We start from the raw sequence: 21149 nt of genomic DNA, 5'->3' as shown, positions 1-21149 counted from the left end.
CCCAGTTCAGAGGTGGGGGTGAGGAGAGAAGAGGGATTGATACAATCCCAAACCACAAACACACTGGTTTTATTTCAACTACAAAAAAGGAACTGTGATTTAATGACCCCAATGTGCATGCTTCCAAATGATCACCATGAAAACTAGAATTCAAAATCAAACAAATGAAAAATCAAAAACACAACAAAATTACACACATCACAGGAAGGGCAGGTCGCAGGGATATCCTTGCAGCCCTCTGGGCAATTGTCATATGTCGCTGTATCAAAATAGCCTTTGGGCCCCCAGAACTTTCTAGATATGCCCCTGCTCAAGTATGGCAGGAAGATTCATCTCAGAAGAAGAAAAAGCTAATTTGTAAGCGACTCTGAGGAGCCCTGTATCATGTTGTTAGGGTTTTCAAGTACCACAAACACAGCTGTAGTGAGAAACAAAGCCAGTTACTGTCTTATCCACTGCGCTGTTACCTGACGCAGATTCCTGGTGACTTTCACATCATGCCAGGCATTATCATTAAACTTTCCATTCACAGGCTCCACTAGTGCTTCAAAGGCCCCTGATCCCAAATTAATGACCAGAGAGACAGCTCCATTTTTCAGGGCAAGATTGACATAATCAGCCGATTTCCCAGTGTGAAGCATCAGTCCATTCCTCTGAAGGGTTTTAAAGGACAGAGTTATTTCATCACTGCTGCTTTGAATGGGGTTTTGAGACAAGTCGTAGCAGAAGTATTCAGATCCTTTGAAAGTGGCAATATATTCTTCTTTTCCTAGAAGAAAACAGATAACATACAGGCATGAGTAAAGAAATATACTATGCAAATCAGCAGATTTTAACAGAAACAATAACTAATCATCCCCAAATTAACTCTCTTTAATTAACATTCATGGCAAGAGCCCTGTCAAAGACGGTCAAATAGTACTGTAGGTGGCAGTATATTTTTAATAAACCTCCTCAGCTATTGGACCAGCAACGGCAGTAGCTAAAGCTGACACTCTTGAAAATTCAATTAATTTTTAACTATCACTACAAGAGCTCTGATCAGGCAAAGTAGCTCTGTGATATCTCCAGGGCACGAATCAGGTACCATAAATGCATATGGGATGGTTCTACTCTGCTGGCAACAATGGATTCCAACGTGTTTGCAATATTCTCTCCATCCAACTGATGCGTTATTTTAATTTTCAGTGAGACATTTATATTCAAAAATTTTCTCAGTGAAGAGCCAAATATTTTCATCACTGAGAAACCATAACAAATTATCTGGTGAGGGGAAAGCAAAGAAAAAAATAGAATTTGGACTGAGAGTAAAGAGATCTCCTATAGAGCATGCGCATTTTTTTTTTCCCGGGTGTAGGAAGCAGTGATAGAAAGCTTAATTGAGTCAGCTGGATTGTTCATTCATTCCCTGATCTCACCAAGCAGATGGTAGGGCTGGCTTTTAGGAAACTGGTAAGAATTCCACCACATCATCATGGGGATAGCATGTAAATGAAGTCTCAACACAACATTTTCTATGATATCTCAGTCTTCTACCATAGTTAGGAGTAACAATGTGGATCCCGCCAGACATTACATAGATCACACAGAAATACGGCTACTTGAAAAGAGTAGGCTTTTCCCACTGATGAAGTGAGTTTAACCAACGGAAGAGTATAAGCCAAAAACTGTCTCAACTTCCTGGGCAAAGATAGCATTGTGCCAAGAAAAATGAGACAGTATGGTCTGAAATCAGCTTCTGATAAACTATAAACATAGAATTATAAGTGGTACTAGGGAATCTTAATACATTTCACTGGTAGTATGGCATTTTTACTATACCCACTAAAGAGTTCATATACCAAAAGGGGTTTCACTCTTACCCTGTCAGTAGGTTTTTGCCTTGGGGCTATTTTCATTTGATAGTCAAATAACTCATGTCCTTGCAACAGAGTTCAAAGTTTCAGCTCGTCAGTGCTGATGACCTGACTCCCCGGACGCACATAAGGGGCTATAGGTAGGCAAGGCATGGCACTGAGTAAGAGAGTGAAGACCTAGGGACTTTCGCTAGGTTAGTGAGCCATTGAAGACTAGTCACTGCCTACTAGCAAACTATTAGTGAAGGCTAGTGCTTGGGCCAAACCCACCATATTCTGAGGCAGAGTCATAGCAAGGACAACCCAATCCACAGCAGAAGGTCCCTCCCATTCATACACTCAAAATATTGGGTTAGCATTTCCCAATGTTAAGCCCAGTACTAGTCTTTAGGGGTAATGGAGTGACCAAGATTAACCTAATTCCTGTCTCTGAAAGTTTATAGTCCAGGTGTGTGCCTACCTGGTTAGTTCAATATGGCAAGTGGCTTGATATTGGGGGCCAGCACAACTAAATATTTCTGATATACTGAGGAAAAAAAAGTAGGCCAAAACATGAAATTAGATACTAGCTTGGCCACTTGCTAACTGCATTGGGGGCAATTAAGCATCTTCTCAAGATTCAGTTTCTGAAAATGGTTAATGATACCGATCTTTCATGGCAAAATGAGATAATGTCTGTATAGGCATCTGACAAAGTTGGTGGGCACTAGGAATGGTAGATGTCTTCCTCCTTGCCCATCTAATATGATAAATGTGCTAAACGATCTAAAACAAATAGCATATGTCATATTTTATTGTAAAATCTAGAGTATTCTCTTTAAGATCAGAAACTGAACAAGGATGCCCATTATCAACATACTATACTTGAAGTCCCAGCTAATGTAGGAAGACAAGAAAAATATATAAGCATTATAAAGGTTATAAGTGAAAAAAAAATAACATATTAGTAAATATTATTGTACAAATTAAAAGAACAAAATAATCTTCAAAAATTATTGGTGTTAAGGTATTTCAGAAAGATTGCAGTGTTCTATGTACCGGGGACAACCAGTGTTTTAAATATGTATAAACAGATATATACATTCAATGAAATTCCAATAAAAATCTCAATGAATTTTTTAAATGAATGTGAAAAGCTGATTCTACATGTTCTATGGGAAAAACAAAGAGCCTAAAATAGCCAAGATATGTCAGAGAAAGAAGATAGAGCAACTTTCCTGTTTAAAGATGGGCATTTATTAGAAAATTGTGGTAATTAAGATAATGCATTAGGATAGAGGGAATAAAGATAACCAATCAAATTAAAAATAATCTTAAGCATATATGAAAATGATTTATATCAAATCAAGCATTGCAGATAAATTAGCAAAGTATAAATTAGTCAATAAACAGTGCTGGGACAACTGGTTATCTATATGAATAACATGAAATTGGATCTTTCATCATTTTTTGATTTACAAAAATTAATTCTCCATGGACTACAGTATACATTAGTGAAGCAAATCTGTAAAATTTTTGTCAGACAAGAAATTATGATCCTGAAGTCTGGAAAATAGGCACACAAAGCACTAATAAAATATTGATAAATTCAATCATATTAAAATTGAGAACACCTGTTCATCAATAAAACAATAAAGGTAGTAAGAATTTAAATAAAAACTTGTGAGATAATAGTTTCATACCATATTACTCAACAAAGGAAAGGACTAGAATCCAAGATATGCAAAACACTCTGATAAATTAATATGCAAAGAGAGACAAACAATAGGAAAATAGGCAAAAAAAATACAGTAATTTCATAGAAGAATGAGTGTACAAATACATGCCCTCTGAATAAATGAAAAGATGCTCAATCCTCTGAGTCTTCAGGGAAAGGCAGAAATCAAACTATATTCAGATACCATTTCATAGTCATAAAACGGACAAAAAATGAAAAGAGAGAAAAATTCCAGGTTTTGGAAAAGCTGTGGATAAACAGTAATTCTCATCCACTGCTGATGAGAGTACTGATGAGATGAAAATTGACCAACTACAATAAGCACTATTTGGCATTAGGCAATCCTGGGGGAATTTCATATATTATGAAGCCTCAGTACTTAGAAAATGGTTACCATAATCAATAAAAGTAACATTCCCTAATGCCTCTCAATTCATTTCTCTCTGTTCATTGTTCTGATCATTTGATGATAGGTAGTTAGCGAATTCTGGTTCTATATATACACATACATCATATATGGTGATATCCAGTTATCTGAAGATGATATTTATAAAATTTTCATCTCCATTGAATACTCAGAATAGGTCTCTGAGCTACAGGGAGTTTTAGAGACCCTCCTCTAGGCCAACCTTTTAATTTAATTATTAAGAAAGTAAGGCCCAGGGAGTTTAAATTACTGTCAAATTCAGAAAGTGTGTCAGTAACAGAAGCAAGACTAGAACTCAGTCTTCTGACTATCCTTAAACAACTAAAGAACAGAGTTTGGGGGCTTGAAGAGGTTTGGTCTAGTTATAAGGCTGTAGTATTTTATCCAAGTGACCTCTTATCATTCCAAGTCTGTATAATTCAGACTGAATCTTGACAAAGGATTCATTTACCAGATAATGTGTCAGAGCCAAGGGGAAAAATAGTTAATACAGTTTGCAATTCACTACATGGCAAGCTTTGAAGTCATATGAGTGCTGATGACATTTAACACTATGATATTTCTATTACTTAAAAATGAAAATATATTGTTCCTTTTATATTGTTTAATTTCAAATTTAGGTAATTCAAATTTGCATTATGTGCAACCACATAGTTTCGGAAAAATTCACTCTGTAGAATAAAACATTACTTTGAAATGCTATAAATGAGACATGACTCTTAAGCAGGGAAACTATTTTCGCTATGTTCTTTTTCATGAAAGAATACATACATTAAGTGAAAATACGAAAATCATTCTATTTTCTACAATATAAGAGGACTATATTTCCTCCAATTCATTGTCTGCTACTGCATAGTCTCTGTCACTAAGTTTTGTGCTATGTCATATGCAAACACCAAGCAGCGTGGTGAAGTGTTATTTATGTTTTCCTGTTGAACAATTAAAGAATGGGTCTACTTCCACTTTAAAATACAAGTCCCAAACATCTTGTGTACTTCTGATGTTTGCTGAAACAATAAACATAAGAAGAAATTAGATCCATAGCAATACAAATATCAACAAATACTTACATCCAGGATACATAAAGAACTTATACAAATCAATAAAGAAAAAAACTAGACAAACCAACAGGAAAAAAAGACAAAACACTCGAACAGACACTTCCTGAAAAAAGATATCCGCATGAAAAGATGTTCAATTTTATCACTCTGCAGAGAAATGCAAACTAAAACCACAGTGAAATATCAATACATTCCCCTGCAATGAATAAAATGAGGAAGAATAAAAGTGCCAAGTGTTACTGAGGATGCGGAGCAAGTGAAATTCTCATATTTGCTGGCGGGAAATTTTTGAAATTGTTTGGCATTATCTTTTAAAGCTGAACATATGCCTACCCTATGACTCAGAAATTCCATTTGTGAGTATACAACCAACAAAAGTGCACACAAAGATCATCAGAATAATATACCAGAATGTTCACAGTAGCACTCTACATAATAACCTCAAACTGAACACTACTGAAATGCCAGTCAATAGTAGAATGGATAAATAAATTGGGGTATAGTCACACAATGTAATATTAAACAGCAGTAAGAATATATGATCTACAACTACACGCAAAAATATGGATAAATCTCACACTATTAATGTTGAGTAAAAAAAAAATGCCAGACACAGAAGAGAACATACTTATGATTCCATTTACATAAAAATTTTAAAAACAGGCAAAATTAACCTCTACTGTTGTCAGCCAAGAACATGGCTACCCTTGGTAGGATAGAGGGGAGACTGGTGATGAGTATTTTTGGGGTGCTAGTAACATTCTGTTTTTGATCTGGATGTTGGCTATAGGTGTACTAATAGTACAAAAAATAATATAGCTATACACTTATGATATGTGCACTTCCTAGTATTAAGACTATATTTCAATAAAAAGTTTCAATAATCTGGATGATTGAGAATAAAACAAATTAATCTGATAAAGTATTTTCTTTCTGATTAATAGGGTGATATGAGCAACACACTATCCCTATTAATGCTACTTTTATTAGTAAAAACTAAAATAATAGTATTATTATTATTGATATCAATTACGTAGCATTTAAACACTTTGCAATGCATGTTAATAAACTTTAACATCATTTGCTCTTCAGAGCAACCTCATAAGGTTTAGAAAAAAATATATTGGCTGCATGGATATAATTATAATCGTTTGAAGGACCATACTCTAAATATGTTGATTAACGAATCAATATCAAGATGAAGGGAGTATCTATTACTATTCACCAAAATGTTATGATATAACTAGAGAAATAATTTAAAAACAAACTAGGAGCATTTATTTAATACTCTATACTAATTGGTTTCACAGTGCTATACAATTGGAGGAAGAGATTTAATAGGGTGCCATTGGATTTAAGTCCTATTCAATTTTCACCCCTCCAATAACTTAGATGAAAAAACACAGTTCTTGCTCATCTAGTTTTCTGAGGAAATGCTCAATGGAAAAATTTGGGGACCAGCCCCATGGCTAAGAGGTTAAGTTAGCGAGCTCTGCTTCAGCGGCCTGGGGCTTGCTGCTTCAGATCCTGGGTGCAGGCCTAGCACAGCTCATCAAGCCATGCTGAGGTGGCTTCCTACATAGAGGAACTAGAAGAATCTACAACTAGTATATACAACTATGTACTGAGGGGCTTTCCGGAAAAAAAAATGGGGGGTAAGATTAGCAACAGATATTAGCTCAGGGCCAATCTTCCTCGCCAAAAATAAATAAATAAATAAATAAATAAATAAATAAATAAATAAATAAATAAATAAAATTCTTCAAAAAAAAAAGAAAGAAAAATTGGAATTCTATACATTCTTATCAAGCTCACTAGATAAGCTGCCTCTAACAAAGTTAAATCTGACAGGAATAAACCTGAGTCCTATTCTCAGGTCCAAAACCACCCAACTGAACAAGTAACAGAATTTAGGAAACATAAGAGAAATAAAGCAAAATTTTTGGCGGTCTTAGAACATGAATCAGCAGTGTGATATCCCTTTCTGTTGCCTATACATGGGGTAAAATCTCATTAATTTGCCTCTGCTTCCACAGCTTTCAAGTTCATTCACTGCACTTCTTTACTAAGTGAAGAATCTGCCAGAGAATGACCCTACCTTCTGAGGACAGGGATGCCTCTGGGTCGAGAGAAGTTCCACTGTCCCCACTTACAGGAAGAACGTCAGGCCATTTTCCTATGCCAAGAAACTGGCCTACATTATTGTTCTTGATTATCTTGCTTTTCACATATACAATCCCAATCACACAGGTTTGTAAGGTTTTACTATATTCATGTGATTCTAAGGCTGTCTTCAAACACAAACTAGAAAGCAAAATCAACATCTGAAAAAAACAAATGAACAAAAATAGACATTTGAGTGAGAGACTTGCTTCATTTGTTTTTCTACTCTGGAAGTCAAATACACAAGAATATTTTGCCAGAAACATCCTTGACTAAACAAAGGTACGCACTAGAATTTTACATTATTAAATTAAATAATAAGCCTGGCTGTCTCTGACTATAAAGATAAAGCAAGTTTAGAAAAACAGAAAAGGAAAGTCTGCCTATTGAAAATCACAATCAGGTTAAATCCTCAGTCCCTAAGAAGTGTAACAGAAAACAGTACTATTTTATTTGCCACAACCCTGTGTAATTCAGAAATTAAAACAATCAATTGATTATTACAAGGAAAAACTGCAGTATTTTAAAGAGAGTAGTTCACTCTTCCCTTAGATTTTCTATGTGATGCAGTGTTGGAAAACATTCTGAAATTCCCAAATATGATTCAACCTATGACCATTCTGAGGTTAGCTTCTATTATCTGAAGCAAGAAATCAAGCTTTATAAAATATTCCTTTTTCAAGGTTTTATTTCACTTTAGGTACACATCAAGGCAACCAATCTGGAAATAAGTTGCCAAGTATACATCAGAAAACCCCCAAAAAGATGATATGTTTGAGGTCATTAAATATGAAAGCTAAAGGAGACTTAGATATTATTTAGTTCAATGCCTTTATTTATTAGATGAAGAGAGAGAGGCATCCAACAAATAAAATTATGGTGACGTAACTAATCAGGGTAGAATCAAAACATAATTCTTGCCCTCCTGACTCCAGTCTTATGCTCTTCCCTATTTCCCAGGTAGTGTCACGAAATGAGCCTGTAACTCATGACCAAAAACTAAATGCAGTTTAAACTTGAATAAATTTTTCCAAAAGAAAATAGGGCCCGCTCCCAGACTCTGGTCCAACAATTTCCCAATCCCATTGTGCAACTGATTTGCATTTGTTTAAATAACCTCAGGTGCTGGAAACCAAACAGGCCGCTCTAGGCCTGTCTGGGCTGATGACCAGTCAGTTCTCCAGAGATCACATGATACACAGGGAAAGTAACAAACAAATACTCTTGTATTCCAGGTATGCATTATTGTAATTTCTGGGCCTGCCTCACGCTCAACTCCCAACAACTGAATCTATGACAACCAGACACTGGCATCTTTTAACCTGGAGGAAACCAGTGACATAATCAAAATAAAAACATAGCTTGGTGAATATAAACTTTACAAACAATCTCTAGATGAATTTACAAATCCTTTGGGTGCCAAATAATGATTACTTAATAAAGAAGTAAATTGTATTATATAATTATAAGAATACAATTATATTCATAGTAGATTATAAATATTCTATATTTATAGACAATCATTTATAAAATGGATATGGAATAAATAATTTCAAGTATGAAATCATCTTATTACCAACTTGGTCAGGGCACTATATACTGAACAATTTGTCTCTCTAATGACATTCCAAAGAGTGGCCAATTTATAACATGCCGCTTTCTCCCTAGAATCAGAGTGGGCCGGCCTCTAACTCTCAAAATCTTTAATTTGAGCTATCCAAATATTGTGACCATGTGGTCAACTGCTCCACATTATAGAATCTGATTTTTTTTTTTATAGATACAAATTGCAGTATCTTAGAAGGCAAAAGCAGAGCAGAGGAGACCCCTCAGGACCCCTCCCCAACCTACTGATGCAGAATCTGTATTTTAACGGTGATTTGCGTGCACACTGAAGTGTAAGAGTCCTATTGTTATAACAGATTCTTAGATTGCTGATCGTTTTTGCATGTCTGTCACATCCGACTTAAGTATTAAAGACAAAATATTTTGATATCACAACAGTTTCTTAAGGGATAAACACTCAGATCAGCTACTTTGCATCTTTTGATTCGAAAAACAAAGCCTAAAAAAAAATCAGAGAGATTTGATCACTGTGTAGATGTGTCAAATATTTATATAATATGCATCCCAGCAGAGAGTCCAGTCATTAAAACATTGGAGGTAATCTGAATTCTTATTCTCAATGTGTTTCACCTTCAGGCAATATTACAATAGGATTCTCTGTGGGTTTGGGGACTTAGCACTACTCTTCTAGATAAAACTAAAGGGTGTATACCTTCTGGTACAGTCTAACAAATAGTCATTATTAGTGTATATACTTAATGAGCTTCATGCAATTGCATTTATGTCTCTAGAAATATCTTGGTTTATCCACTGCTGCAACCAAAAACAAATTATTGTGCATTCTGGATGTGACCTGACTCAGTGAAAACTAACGAGCCTGGTCGTCACATTTCTACTTATTATAGTTAGGGAACTCATAACATTGTAGAGTCAATAGTGCCTACCAACAGGACAAATACACGCTGCTAAGTCAAAGTCTACTATGTGGAAAACAAAAATGGCAATTCCTTAAAAGAAAGAACTAAACTTACATTATCTTGGCATCCTCAGTATTTTAAGTGGAGATGCAAGTAAATAAACATGTGATAATCGTAATGAAAAATTATGCTGGGATGGGAAGGGATGTACTTACTAACCCCTACTTCTTAGGAGGCTCAGCTAATATTTTTATTTTGTTTTATTTTATTTTATTTTTTTCTTTTTTTCAGATGGATTGCTAACTTGTAATTAAAATAATGCAAAGTAGTAAGTCAGCATATACTAAGATCTGTATAAACCAGGAACAGTTGGATTGTAGAGTACCATTCATTGCACTACGGGAAGAAGAGAAGGGATGCTGGAAACTCATGGCATATCTTTGCTCTTAAGACAAAAAATATTGAATACAAAAGTCACCCATGTAAAGATCTAGTACCGAAACTGGAATTAAGAGGGAGATTAATATTCACTCACGCATCATTCATTTTACAATTATATATAAGATGCCCAGAATTTGGAGGCACTATTCTATACATTAGAAATACATCAGTAAACAAGGCCCCCAGGGTTTTCCCTCTCATCAAACTAGAGGGGCAGAGGTAACCATAAATAAATAAACAGTCCTATGTGACACTGAGCAAACAAAACAGATCCAATGAGAGAGTGAGGATGACTGGAGCAGGGAGATTGATTTAGGTGACTAGGAAAGCTCTCTCAGCAGATGACATTTAAACTGAGACCTGAACGCTGAGGAGCCTCTTATGGGAAAGTCTTGGCAAGGAGTATCCCAAGCAGAAAGAACTCAAAGCACAACCTCCTGAAATGAGGAAATATTTGGTTCATCTCAGGAATGGAGAAAAATCCAGTGAGCACTGAGCATCGTGAAACAGGGGAATGTGGAATGAGATGAGATTCGGGGTTAGGTCAGGTAGGGCCTTCTCAACTTTGGTGAAACTTTTGGATTTCAGTCCATCTACAATGGGAAGCCATTGGAGTATTGTCAGTTGAGGGGTGACATGATTTGATTCTCATTTCAAAAAGATAAGTTTGGCTTCTGTGTTGAGATTAGAGTCTGGGTAGGTATGGGAGTGGCAGGAGTGAGACCAACATTTACGAAGTTAGAGACCATAGGCGTGTGGGTTATGGAGTCATACACACCTGGGTTTGAATGCCACTTTCACATTGTGAGCACTTAGATAAATAATTGATTACCTTAAAATCTCAGTTTTCCTATCAGTAAATGGAGGCAATAAAACTAGAACCTATCTGACAGGGTAATTGTGAGTATTAAATAATATATGTGCAATAAGTTTATTAGAGTCATAACCCATGGCATATATTTGTAGTATATATACATGAAAGAGTATTTATTTATGTATTTATTTTCTTCAGCCACTGCTTTCAAACATGCACTGCCACTTCTTTTCTCCATCTCTTAACAATATCTTGGGCAGGATCACTCAATTTGTGGTCACTTTTGGTTATTAAAAACTCAGGCTACTTTATAGCCAACCTAAGATTTCATGTAAATTTCTTCCCTCATCTCATAGTCTGAGATGAAGAAGAGGGGCAGGATGTAGTATGGCTCTAAGCATCTTCTTATCACCTGTCTTAAGACTTAGCCTTTCTTGCATTTTCTAAATATAAGGAAGAGAAAAAGAAAGAGAGAGACAGAGATTCATCTGGCTCAACCTGCTTCATCTGCCAGTTCCAAACTTCATACAGTACCCTACAGCATCCGGCTACTATAGTCCTCAGGCCCAGCAAGTAGAATTCTTGTGAGAAACATTGGCCAGATGGCTCAAACCCCATCCTAAGTGGAGTGTCTGCTTGATCCGTAGAATCTTACGCATCCTGGCAACACCAAACGTTGAGCATGTAGGCTATACACCTGTTGTCATCTCTTTCCACCCTGTCAGTTCCTTTCCTCTCTCCTCAGAAAGGCACCAGGCAGGCCAGCAAGTCTGATGTGTAAACTGCCATGCATCAGAAATGCAGCATGCTGATCTTTGTTTTTTGCAGGCATATTCAGGTTCTACACATGATTCTATAGTGGTCTCTTCCCTCGATTAGCCTGAGCCAAGGAACCATACTTCTCCTTGACCAGTACATTTTTACAGGGCCTATGACCTAGTGACTCTTTTTTCCCTACTCCTCTGTTCCTTAGAAGTAGGTAGATAGATAGGTAGATAGGGAAGGTGGGAGGTGGGGAGGCAGACAGCGTGTTAGGAGTGGTTGAAGGGTAGGTTTTCCTGTCTTCTAATAAGTGCTGAGGCATATAACTGGCTAGCTTTTAGAGGTTCTCTTTATAGTGAGGGTTACTTGAATTATTTTGTTTCAAGGGGTTCTAGACAACAACTCTATCAGAAAAATTTCTCCTGAACACGTCATTATGTACATAAAGTCATACATGGCATACGGTGGGCACTTAATTGTTAGTTATTAGCATTATTATTAAAGTAATTACTACATTTTAAAGGACTGTCTAACAGTTTAAGAAAACATCAGCTTTTTACCAAATGTTTTATTAACCAGAATATAATTATGCCCAACACCCTAATTCTAGGAAAATTTTGGTTGATTAAGGTCCATGGATTAAGCAAGAGATGAAAGTATTGCAAATAGCATAAAGTTGAACACTGGTTTCCACTCAGCCACTTTTCAGCTCTCCGTCCTTGGCTACCTCACTTAGCTTAACAGGGCCTCATTTTCCTCCCTGGCAAAGTCATATAGCCAGATTAAGTGATCTTCAGTGTTCCTTTCAATTCTAAAATTCTCTGGTTCTATAACATTCTTTTTTTTTTTTTTAGGAAGATTAGCCTCGAGCTAACATCCACTGCCAATCCTCCTGTTTTTTCTTAGGAAGATTGGCCCTGAGCTAACATTCGTGCCCATCTTCCTCTACTTTATATGTGAGATGCCTGTCACAGCACAGCTTGGCAAGCAGTGTGTAGGTCCGCACCCAGGATCCAAACTAGTGAAGCCAAAGCCGCTGAAGCAAGAACGTGTGAAGTTAACTGCTGTACCACTGGGCTGGCCCCTCTATAACATTCTTGATTTACTGAGCCACTGTTTCATGGATTCGTTTAATAAACATTTATTGAGACTCAACTCTGTGCCAAACTCTATTGCTTTCCCGCTGTCAAAATCAGGCAACACGCTAGAGTTAAAATGTCTTTAAAGATTTCTAATGGCTACTGCATTAAAAACTTTCCATAGCAACTTCTGTCTCTTTTGCCTTCTGGAGCTAGTTTTCCTCCTAGTCTTTAAAAATGTAAAAATTGAGAAAAATAAAGGACATGGAAAGGTATTCTGCTCATACTCTATCATAAATAAACTTTCTATTATGATCACCTCTCTTCCTTAACCCACAAAAGAATAACTTCAACAGCTTTTTCTGATCCTACATATTCTAGGGTGTTAGGAAACCCAGGGCTCCTAATTCCAAATCAAGGGCTCTAGCCATAGGAAAACACTTGTCATTGTTCGTTGATTCTTCTGTACGTTTACTGAAGAAATAGGCGCACTCTCTAATTCATATAAATTTATAAGTACTATCAGCTTTCTCTTAAAATATTTTATTATTCTACGAATAGCAATTATATGGAAAAGTACCTTAAATTTGGAAGAAAAAAAGTTCATCGACATTGTCTAGCTCAGTATTTCTCATCCCAGGCTCCTCATGTGATTTAAATACTATCTTCTCAAGTCTCCCAAGGATGGTACACCTTTCTAGATACACAGGAGAGAAGTTAGCTCATTATGAACAATGGGTTCCTTAGGGCTTTAGTCTCTTCCTGACAGCAAGAGAGCTCTGGCCTAAGCGTAAACACATAGAATTTATTAGAAAGATGTTGGGAGTAGCTCACAGAATAGAAAGAATCGTTGAAGCAGCAGGTCTTGGAACAGAGGGAACACAGGGAAGATCTAACTCCTCACGGCAGAGTTCCTGGTCTTCTCTGGGCCATCACTCATATAACTCCTCATGGCAGAGTTCCTGGTCTCCTCTGAGCCATCACTCATATAACTCAACAACAGTGAACCGCAGAGTGAAAGTCTATAACACCGTAACAGAAAAACTACAGTAATAGAAAAACTATTACCATTTCCTTTTTAATTTTACCTATGATATACACTTAGGTCCTATGGTCCAAAGTAAAAGAAACGGACATTGGCTGATTTGTAACTAAATGTATTTGAACTGTGAAACTTTATCGGAAATCTCAGTGAATCACAGAACTGTAAACATTAGAGATGGAAGAGGGAGACCCATAAAAGTTCTGAGATTTTCTCTGGTCTATAGCTATGCACAGGTGAAGCTGAGATGGGAAGCTGGCTTCCTAGACCAGTTGATCCCAAACAGGACTGGTCATCAGAATCACCTGGAAGACCCTTTAAGAAGCATTATTGCTAGCATCCATTCCCATGAGGCCTACTTTAATAAGATTGAGGTGGTGTTCCTGATACTTTATTATTATTTTTTTAGCTCCTAGTTACTTCCAATAACCAGATTAGCTTGACACTCAACAATTTTGTAAAGTACTGGGCTTTCCCTCACCTTACTCTCCACAGAAAGACCCATTTCACAACAAACAGTGAACACAAAATGTGAGACAAAATATAAAGAAAGCAATCAAAAAGCAAAGCACATTCCCAATTTTTTAGTTTGGAAGCAATTTGACAGGTGAGAGAACATTCTGGCCAGACTGAATAATACTTCTTGAATCAGTAACTAAAATTCACAATATAGCCATTCACTTCTCACAGTGAGAGTCCTCTGGTCTCAAGGATAGGACACATTTCCACATTCACAGGCTGTAAATGCTTTTTTTCCTTTTCTACTCGTTGTGAGTAAACCAAATATCCTGTTGAAACAAGTCTTTTCTTTCTAAAGATCATTTGCCTTGACATTATATGGAAAGAATATGTGATATACTTTATATTCCATGCTTGAAATAAGTTGCCTCCATCTCCATTCCCCATACTGCATGCCTTCCCCATGAACAGTTCATGAAACTATAAAAGTTACAGAGATCTTCTAATTCAGAGCTTTCAAAAATTTTTCCCAGTTACCCAGGCTTCACATACAATATATCGGCTTTCTACTTGAAATGCACTCTTCTATTTTCTATAGAAATAGAAATTGTACTAAATTAATTTCATAATCCAATAATACTTCACCACTAAAATCTGAAAAACGTTGATTTAGTTCAGCCATTTCATTTCACAGATAGGAAAAATAAGACCCAGAGAACTTCCGAGACTCGGCAAAAATCACTTAGCTTACAAATGCCTCGGACTAGAATTTGTCTCTCTGACTCTCAATCCTATGCTCTTTCTACTACATTCTCCTCAATACAAGAATATTGACATTCAATCCTAATTTAATCTCTTTCTCATACATCTAGTTTTTATAACTCTGAGAGAAAATACACAAAATTATAGCTTTATAGCTTTCATGTCATCAAATAATATTACTACATTATTTTCCTCAGCTGCAGTCTCGAAGTGAAGTAATTATCTTCCTCACCATACTTCCTCACCACATTTGCACTAATTATGTTAAGTTTCTCACTCAAAATTTGAACTTTGCACTTATTTTGATATATGGTATTATAACAAAAGCCTCTGACTCAAATGTTCAGATATTCCCACTTAAAAACAGACAATGCATTTTATTTTAAATTGATAGTATCGCCCATCATGTGGAAAAAAAATCTGTAACATTTTACAATAAAAAATAAACATAAATTGAATACATATAACTATCTTGATAAGAAGCTAATTAGGAATATCAGGTTGAGGTCATATAATAAAATGTTTAATATTCATCGTGGTTCTCCACTTGGCATCACAATGAAATCCCCTAAAGAGCTTTGAAAAACATTGATTCCTGGGTCCCAGCTCCCCACCTCAATATCTCGTTTCATTGGTCCAGAATGTGGCCTGGGCATTGGAATTTTCAGAAGCTTCCCAGGTGATTCTAATGTGCAGACATGGTAGAGAATCAAGGGTTTAGAGAGATACGACTTAGGCATTTTAATGTGTAATAATTGTGTTTCTATTACTGTACTAACTTAGTTATAACAATGTGACAAAATTTGTGGCTCTTCAAGCTATAATTTACACTTTAGATATGGCCTACCTGTGTATTGTATTGCTTTACACTGGCATATTGCTTGAGTAATTAATAAGCAGCCGGTAGATTTTATCTTATAAAGTGGGAACACTTCAGTGCATTTCCTCTCTCCCTTTCAATGGTGTATTGTCAGACTGACCTTTGGAAGCATCTGATTTTAAGTCAGAGTGTTCTTTTCAAGGGACAATCTTTATGGAAAACCACATGAATGAGCATTCAACCCCTTCATGGAAAGCTAAAAATCTGTGCTGATATTACACATCTCCTTTCTGAAAGAATTATCATCTAAGAAGCAATCTAGAATTGTATCTTGCTACTCTCTCAGACAATCACATTTGCCCAAATACACAGAAACTCCCAAGTGGCTAAATTCAATTGTTTTCTATATTTTTTAATTAAAAAATGCAGCAATCTCCAAACTCCCATTATACAAATATATAAGGTTTAAGTATTTCTGGCAAAACCTAACACAAACATTCAAAGAAGGCAACTATTCCAAATCCTTAAAAGCCTGTCCTGAACAGTGCTCTGTATTTGCCAGTCAGAATAAAGCCTGAAGCTGATGAAAAAATACAGAAGGTAAATATCGCATTATGGATATTAAAAACAAGGCTATTCTACTCTAAGGAGAAAGTCATGGAAAGAAGTCCTGGGAAAAAATAGATAATAAATAGATAGATGCAGAACAGAGGCAGTACTGAGATGGTGAGCGAGAAGAGCTGACACCCATCCATCATCAACTTCTCCTTGACAGGCCCATCTTTCTTTAATAAGTTGACACGTCTGTACATTGCAGGCTGAAATTTTACGTGGCTAAGCTTCTCTTCCTTTTTCTGGTAGAAAAATGCTTGAAGGACTGAATTTTGCTTCCCTTGCTGCTGTGCCTTAATAAACAATCAGCTCAGGATTTTAACCAAGTCAAATGCTGACTAAAAACCTCCTCATAAAAGACTTTAGTAAATTTCTGCTTGTGTTTTCTTTACATGTATTTCGATTTGAAGACAAAGAGTTTCTTCTCCACCTCCCTCATTTGCTGTTGCTTGTTTGACTAATTAAATAGCAGGCTATTGGAATGCTGAAGGGAGAGAAAATGGAAGAGTGGGCAGATGGGTCAAGATGCAATGTCCCTGGCTCTGGCAGGCCTTGTGATTCTCTTCACTGAAACAAATCTTTTATTCTGCTTCTAGATCAGATTCAAGGAAGGCAGACAAGGAGCCCTTCAGCCTTTCCTACTTCAGGTCAGAGTTCTTTCTATACTTGGCATACAACCTGGACACATCAGAATTCTGTACAAAATGGAAAGTTTCACGCTCCCAAGCAATTCAAGTGCATTCTGTGGTCCTTTCGTCCTGTGGGCTGCCTTAGTAGATGTGAGGCATCTCTTAGGGCAAAGCGGTTTGAAAGCTTTGAGGTTTTCTTGGCAACTGGGAAGAATAATTTGACTTCTCTTGGAATAAGATCATATTCAGCAAAAAAGATCTGCTGTGCTCAAGGTCATGGACCTTGGCTCTGCGGATATTCAATTATTCAGCAGAATCGCCATTCCAAGCCTTCAAAGCACTTTCCGATGCTGCTGCAGATACTGTCTGTGGAGACCTACTGACAGCCTCTGAGTTCTCACATCTCCATGTCCCCTTCTTGATGCTGTCTGTTTTGCTCTCTGAAAACCACATTCCCTCTAAATTTATGTATATATATGCATTCCCAAAGACTTTCAAAGAAATGCTTCCATGAATCAAGATCTGCATATATATATATATATATGACCAAATAAAGTTTCAAGGGGGGACAGATTTTTTACATTGATGCATTTCAAACTCTTAAGTCAAGCATCATTTTGGAATGTATTGTTTGCAAAATAAGTCATGTAAGCCCTGAGGAATTAAATAAATAAATAATTAAAGAAATATACTAAAGACCTACTATGTAGGAGGCACTATGTTAACTGCTTTGAAGAAAACAAAGATGAATCAGACAGAGCTCTATTTTATAAGATGTTTACAATACAAAGAGGACAAAAGGCATATAAAAGACCATGGAAATTACAACGAAAAGATTATTTCTAAAGTGTTGAGATACATTTCATAAAGAAAGCAAAACTTGGATAACACCTTGAAGGATAATAGATTTGAAACTTAGGGGATTTGGGGAAAAGGCACTCCAGGTGAGGAGATGAAGATGAGTGAAAGTTTTGAGGTGAGAAATCAAATAATTAACGAAATTTGACTAGAACTAAGGCAGCATGATAAAGAATAATGGCAAATGAAGTGAGAAAGTTTGGTTCAGGCTGAACTGTAAAAGGCCTTGATAGGGGCCCCCCCAGTGACATAGTAGTTAAGTTCGTGCACTCTGCTTCGGTGGCCTGGGATTTGTGGGTTCGGAACCCTAGTACAGACCTACACACCACTCATCAAGCCGTGTTGTGATGGCATCCCACATAGAAAAAATTGAGGAAGACTGGCACAGATGTTAGCTCAGCAACAATCTTCCTCAAGGAAAAAGAGGAAGATTGGCAACAGATGTTAGCTCAGGGCCAAACTTCCCCAACAAAAATAAAACAAAATAAAGGCCTTCATAAAGGGAGGAAACATTCCTAATAATTTTATCAAGAATATCCATCTGAGAGTGAATGGAGAATTATTGATTGGAATGAATTTAGGGACAATGGTACTTCATTTTTTGTTATGAGTATTAGAGTTTTGAACAATGAGTCTACCCAAAATGAAGGTAATGATTTCAGTGTAAAAATAAAGAGAGTTAATCATTTGGAAACCACTATTCACGTTTAGTTCAGAGGGGGAAAGAAGAGATGGACGGTCCATTACAAGATATTTTTATTCTTATTTCCTATCAAATAGACAAGCATTTGTGAAGAAAAGGGCTTCATGTAGAAAGAGTTTACTTTGCACTATGTGCCAAGAAGGATATTGGTCTAACAATTCAAGGAAGTAAAGCAAAATTATATTCTTTTTAAGTGTGAGATATATTCTAGTAAGTTGCATTAAACATGCTTAAAGAATATAATAAAGAGCCTTTAGATTTTTTAAAACCACCACACTGAACATATAGCAAATAATAGGGTTAAGGCACTCTTTAAAGAATAACCTATGAATCCCAACTTTCCATATTGAATAAATTTAACTGCAGATGAATACAGTGCCTAAACACATTTTCTTTTCACTTTGTTCCTGATATCCTGATAAAGAGCCCAGTCTCTAGAATGGCAGGGGAGAGATCACTATTCCATCAATTATTAGCTTTGTGACTAGGGGCAAGCTGCTTAAACATGCTAATCCACCAATTCCTCCTCCTAAAATGTGAGGAAAAGTAATATTTATCCAGAGGTTAATGAGTTGATACTTATCAAATTGTTAGCACAGGGTCTGGCCACAAATGTCATCCAGTTCTTCTGTACACAATTTTTATTTGTTTGTTCTTTAATCTTATACAATCAATTCCATCAGTGTTTTACTTCATGGCAAGTTGCTTTCATTTCTTAATTAAGAAAATATTCTCTATCCCCAAAATTATATAGATATTTTCCTCTCTTCTCGTATTTCTACAATAGTACAATTCCTTTATTGTTTATTTATATGAATGATATGTGAAAGGAACCTAATTTTACTTTTTCCCCCCACATGTATAATCAGTTCTTCCAACAGTATCTATTAAATATTCCAACCTTGGGGCTGGCCTGGTGGTGTAGTGGTTAAGTATGCACTCTCTGCTTCGGTGGCCCAGGGTTCACAGGTTTGGATCCCAGGCACAGACCTACATACTGCTTATCAAGCCATGCTATGGCAGCATCCCATACACAAAATAGAGAAAGATTGGCACAGATGTTAGCTCAGGGACAGTCTTTCTCAAGCAAAAAGAGGAAGATTAGCAACAGATGTTAGCTCAGGGCTAATTTTCCTCAGCAAAAAATACATAAATAATATATATTGCATCCTTTCTTCATAGTTTAATAAATAAAGTTCTCTTCTACCAGCTCACTGGAGGAGATTCTTTCTTCCAAGTTTGATCTCTCCATTTAGTCTATCCTCCAGGTGGAAGGAAAATAATTCTTCACTATTACTCACCAATTACAACACAGAGGGACATAAAATTGCAAGTGCAAATAGCCATTTTCCTCCTGCAATAACACCACTGAGGTGCAGCACTTAACACAGTAATTCAGGAAATTAAAAATGTTGCAGTTTAAGCCAATTCAAGATGCTGGGATTTGTCCACAGATTTGTTAAATATAAATTTTTCTTTTTAAAAGCATTGCTACACAAATTTCTTGATTTTGATGTTGAAACTAACATGTCAAATACAGGTACATTCCAAATATGACCCCAAACAAACATTCAATGCCACATCCCAGGAAGCTGCATCTTTCTATAAACTGTATAGAAAAGTGTCTCTAATTTTCATTTCTAAGAGAAAATAAATAATACAAGAATGAATAAAAAATAATAGAGTGCCTTCTCTGGAATTAGCAGCGCTTGTATCTCTCTGTCTCCTTACTGGGCTTTATTTTTCTTTCTATATAGCATTTATCGTGACCTGAAATATGAAGTCTCTCTTTCCACATCGCCCACTAATGGCTGAGCTCCATGGGACAGGGGATTTCTGATGTTGTTCTCACGGTGGTTGTTTACCGCCTCATCCAGAGACTACACCCAGGAAGCACTCTATAACTCTCTTCTCATGGATTTATTCATAATTACTCAATTTACAAACTGCACATGAGTGCAACAACTAAAAACTAATCAAATAAGCTGTTTCAAAATATGTGTAACTTTCTGTCATCGTCATCTATGGCCATTTTAAGCTTTACTGTGCTTAAAAATAAAAGTGAAATCTGATTATAGAGCGAAAGGAAAACAACCGCCTGAATGTGAGATCAGGAATTATTTTTATTTCCATGACTCCCTGTCTAAGAAGAGAAAACAGATATTAATCACACATTAAACAAATCATTCAATTTCATTTGTTCAAAGTGCCACCAAGGAAGGTAAGTTGAAACGTGCCTGGGGGGCAGATACTCAACCGGCATTTAGGAAGGGTTTCTCTGAAAAGGAACATTTCAGTTGCTAGGATCTGAAGAAAGAGTAAGAGTTAAGGCAGGTGCAGAGGGCAAGGAACATTCTAGGTATCTACAGAGATATCTAGAAAGTTCTGAGGTCAAAAAGATCTGGGCAAAGTCTGGAAACTATAAGAATGGAGAGGTACTAGAAAGAATCAGGACAAAACA

The 21149-nt window shown here is 36.4% G+C and overlaps 1 protein-coding gene across 44 annotated transcripts in view; it reads right to left on the bottom strand.

Annotated features, from left to right (window-relative positions):
- Nucleotides 1–21149, bottom strand: part of NRXN1 (neurexin 1) — a 1070775-nt gene that overhangs the window by 655956 nt on the left and 393670 nt on the right. For all 44 annotated transcript variants that reach the window (XM_070236361.1, XM_070236373.1, XM_070236351.1 and 41 more), the window contains one exon: nt 468–769. In XM_070236361.1, the coding sequence (XP_070092462.1) occupies nt 468–769 (302 nt within the window). The remainder of the gene's footprint in view (nt 1–467; nt 770–21149) is intronic.

This window comes from Equus caballus, chromosome 15, assembly GCF_041296265.1.
Source record: "Equus caballus isolate H_3958 breed thoroughbred chromosome 15, TB-T2T, whole genome shotgun sequence".
Taxonomy (NCBI): domain Eukaryota; kingdom Metazoa; phylum Chordata; class Mammalia; order Perissodactyla; family Equidae; genus Equus; species Equus caballus.
The sequence above is the reverse complement of the archived record's forward strand: the minus strand, read 5'-3'. Positions and strand labels throughout refer to the sequence as shown.